The 4,392-nt window shown below is 42.0% G+C and overlaps 1 protein-coding gene across 2 annotated transcripts in view; it reads right to left on the bottom strand.

Moving 5' to 3' along the window:
• The window catches only part of Piwil2 (piwi-like RNA-mediated gene silencing 2), an 81,805-nt gene that overhangs the window by 34,979 nt on the left and 42,434 nt on the right, over positions 1–4,392 (bottom strand). For both annotated transcript variants that reach the window (XM_005373656.2, XM_013513815.1), the window contains exons 12-13: positions 1,579–1,767; positions 485–569 (exon numbers count right to left, since the gene is read on the bottom strand). In XM_005373656.2, the coding sequence (XP_005373713.1) occupies positions 485–569; positions 1,579–1,767 (274 nt within the window). The remainder of the gene's footprint in view (positions 1–484; positions 570–1,578; positions 1,768–4,392) is intronic.

Genomic DNA, 4,392 nt, shown 5'->3' with positions numbered 1-4,392 from the left:
CCTCAGCCCATTTAAAAAAATATTAAGGTATTGCTGAATTGCCCAGGCTGGGCCTGACAGTCACAATTCTTGTGCCGCAGCCTCTCAGAGTGCTGCGATTACAGGCATGGACCACCATGTCCAGCTCTCGGTCTTCCCAGGGAATCAAGCAGCACAGCATTTCCCCAGGATCTATCCCTGCTAAAGTATGTCTACACCTTCTCTACTGGGTCTAGAGTTTTCATCTTCATTCACAGGAAAATTTCCCATTCTTTCTGCCTAAATTGACATGTTTATTTAGATCCTCTTTGGGGGGGACTTCAAAAGCAAGTCTTACCAGTACAGTGTGGCACCTCTGGCTAGATAAGAAACAAAACGCTGTTTCACCACACTGTAATCATAGAGACTGAAGAAGGCTACAAGTGGCTGATAGGTCCCAGGACTTCTCTTTTTTTTTGGCCCCAGGACTTCTGCTGGAGGTTATGAGCCTAACATTCCTACTCACCGTCCCATGTTTATTCTGTCTCTCACTGGGCCTGTGGATTAGCAGTGGCTGGTCCTCTTCCTTAACTGTGATCCCATAGTTCTTCCTAGAGCACAGCGGAGGCAGGGAAAGTTTGGGAAGCAGTATCACTACTCTTATACCAGTACATACTGAGTCTATTAACCTCTTCACCAGGATTAAGGCTTATAATTTGCACAATACTTTTGTCAAGGATACATCAGAAATGTATCATAGTACAATGGTACTTCCATTTGCGAGCTTAATTCTTTCTACAGTTCTGGTCATAGAATTTGGTTGCAACCAGAAATGTGGACCAAATTCTTCAACCAGATTTGTGGAAAGAATTAAGTTTGTAAAGTGAGGCACCAATGTATAGCTATCACCGGAAAAAGTAGTTTCAACTTACATTACAGTTAAGTACAAAAGAACTAAGCCCAGAAGTCCAAGAAAAAATATGCTAAAAACTGCATTAAGCTAATGGTTTCAGTACAAATGAAATGATAGTTGTTGGGGTTTTGTTTTGTCTTGTTTTGTTGAGATAGGGTCTCGCTATGTAGTTCAGGCTGTCTCCTTGAACACACTATGTAGCCCACGCTGGCCTTGAACTCAAGGTAATCCACCTGCCTCAGCCTCCCAAGTGCTGGGATAACAGGTGTGCACTACCACGCCTGGCTTGATAGTTGAATTATTAATGACTTGAATTTAATCTCTCCAACCAGACTTTTAACAAAATCAGCAAGACAAATACAATTCAGAGCCTGAGATTAATTTATATAGTAACTTTCCAACATATTAAAAGAAATGAAACTGTAAGGGTATGGGGCCAGGGATATAGCTCAGGGGCATAAGCGCCTGCCTGGCAAGCACAAGGTCCTGAGTTCAATTCCTCGTACCCCCCCCCCAAAAAAAGAAACTGTAAGGGTAGCACATTTAGGTCAAATCCCACAAACATGTTCAATCTTCAGCATGTTACCAAACCCATTATTTTTCAAGTGTCAATTTGCAAGCTATATGGAACTCAATAGCCTCTAGAGAATGGAAGACTGTGTTTGACTCTGCCCCCTCTTAGGCCCAAACCCATCTCTTCTTTCTACCTGTAATATTCCAGGAATGTGATCTCCTTCCCATCAGACATTGTGAAGCTGTCCTTTGGAGTCTTATTCCAATCCACGTCATCAATCCGATAGGTACGATTATTGTATCGGGTAATAACAATATTGCCAACCAGAAGTTTACTGCACTCATACTGGAAGTTTTCTTTGTTCTGCTGGTACATGGCATGCCTTTAGAAAGAAAGAGACAAAAGACTTTGGGCCACACTTGTACACACAGGGCAATATGAAAGGCACAGGAGACTCAAGTAACTAATTTGTGGAACTAATGGTCTAATCACAGCTAAACAGCACCAGAAGACACCAGTTTCTGTGTCTTTTAAGGGATGGGACTCTGAGCCAGGTGCATTGGCATATATCCCAAGCACTCCAGGAGGCTGCGGCGAGAATTCCAAGTTTAGGCCCAGACTAGGCAATTTAGCAATTTAGTGAAGCCCTGTCTCAAAAAAAACAAACAAAACTTTAAAGGGCTAGGTATACAGCTCAGTTCAAAGACCTGGGTTCAACCCCCCCGAAAAGGAGTAGGATTCTGACATCTTTCCTTTTAAACATTATCCCCCACAAAAATCAAACAACAGTGAAAGTTAAAAATTGTGTCAGGGGCCAGGATATAGCTCAGTAGCACAGTGCCTGCCTGGCAAGGGCGAGGTTGTGAGTTTGATTCCCAGTACCAAAAAAACCACCACCACCACCAACAACAAAAAACCCTGTAGCAAAAGCAGCAAAAACAAATTAATAAAATTCACTGTATTCTGTATTTTTATCATCAGAATAATTGTTACTTTGCATTATTAGTACTACGATATAGGTTGCAAGAGCTGCCAGAAAAGCATTCTTAAAATTGCATTTGCCCTTTTGTTTTGTCTTTTTGAGACAGAATTTCACTATGCAGTTCAGGCTGGCCTTAAACTCATTTTGTAGCCCAGGATGGCCTTGAACTTGCTGCAGTCCTCCTGCCTCAGCCTCCTGAGTGCTGGGATTACAGGCGTGTACCATACATTTGCCCTTTTTTGGCGCAGGCAGGAATTGCTGTACCTGAGCCCATCACAAGGCAGGCAGGCACTGGTTATGATGCAGAGATGGAAAGATAAGTGAATATCCTCTCCAGTAATCTGTGTAACAGAGCTCCTACCAAAATAGCACCAGGAACTCACAGATACATGAAGACACCCAGGCAGGCAAGCAATATTTACAGAGGCAGCTGCCACAGAAAGGAACCAGGTGCTGGAGAAATTGTTGGGGCAGGGGCACTGGCACCACTCTCAGCAGAGGAAGTGGGGGACCGTAGTCAGGGATTAGGGATGGGGAGGAGATGGGGCTTTTTCCTGTAGGCCAGTGTTCCCTTCAAGACTTACAGTCCCTCGGAGGTTTATGAGGGGGTAAAAAAAAGCACCACAGTCAAAAAAGTTGAGCCTATTCTGCATATTACAGCCCCTTCTTAAGAGACGTACTGCACACATGACTACATCAGGTTCTAAAAAGGGAGAGCAGAGAAAGGACAGGCTCCTCCCTACCCTTCACCTCACAGAATCTCTAGTACCATTCAGGACAATTGTCACTGCAGAGCTTGCCTGAAGAAAGACTGCAGTAAGTGAAAAGCCCGCAGAGACTTCAACAGCTCAAAACTAACAGCAGACCAGTGAGCCAAAGTGCCAGGGTTCAAACCATGGAGCTGCCACTTACTACAGCGTGTGACAATTTCAGCAAGTTACTCATTCTCTTTGTACCTCAGTTCCTCCTATGAAAGTGGGGTTAGTACCCTCACCCAACTCACGCTGAGAAAACAGAATGACTTTATAAAGCATGCAGACCTGTGCCTATTACAAAAGAACTATGTGTTTGCAAACATCACCATTGCCATTAATATCAATAGTGCTTCCTACAAACCATTTGCAGCATGTGTAAGTTCAACATTCTAAATGAACACATTTTTAAAATGATTTAGTAAGGCCCACAGCCAGGCCTGGTTGCAGGCCTATCATCCCAACACACGAGAGGTTGAGGAAGGAGGGTTGCCAAGTATTTGAGGCCAACCTAGGCTACAAAACCAAGTTCAAGGCAAGCCTGGACGACATAGTGAGACCTTGTCTCTCCACATAGACACACAGACACACAGACACACAGACGGACACACAGACAGACACACACACACATCAAGGGGTTGAAGGGAGGGTAGAGGAATGGGAAAACAACAACAACAAAAATAAAGCCCATAAAAATGTGTAGAATATAGAGAAGAGACTGCTAAAGGGAGTTAAAAATATACATATGTAAGCACTAAAGTCAAAAGCAACCAATGGTATAGAATCCAGATTTAAACAATTTTCAAGTTGTAATACTCTTATAACCCTATGACAATTTTCAGTTTACTCTCACCAAATCTTCCCCTTTATCATAAAAAAGGGAGTTTGGATTTAGGAGAAGAAGATAATCAAGAAAATGCTGAAGAGGGACCAAAGATGACAGGAAACAAAGAATACAGGCCTAAATCTTGTGATTCCAATAACCAATACTGCTGAGTAGATAAAAGTCAGTGACTTCACAGTGCACTTATTTTACTTTGAATTCTGAAAATTCTAACAGGTTTTTGGCAGAATGTTATTTGTGTAAATATCTCATATTGTTTACATTCAAGGAATGCCAAAACACAAAGATAAATCAAATGACAGTGTTTTTTCCTGAGTTATGGATGGGATTATGGGTAATATTAATCTTTCGATATCTTAATTTTTAAATTTTTTTCTTTAATAAACATTTTTGAAGAGAATACACAAATAGACATAACTGGGATATATT

This window comes from Chinchilla lanigera, unplaced genomic scaffold (assembly GCF_000276665.1).
Source record: "Chinchilla lanigera isolate Chin_1 unplaced genomic scaffold, ChiLan1.0 scaffold00002, whole genome shotgun sequence".
In the NCBI taxonomy this organism is placed as follows: domain Eukaryota; kingdom Metazoa; phylum Chordata; class Mammalia; order Rodentia; family Chinchillidae; genus Chinchilla; species Chinchilla lanigera.
This window is presented reverse-complemented; position numbering and strand designations above follow the sequence as displayed.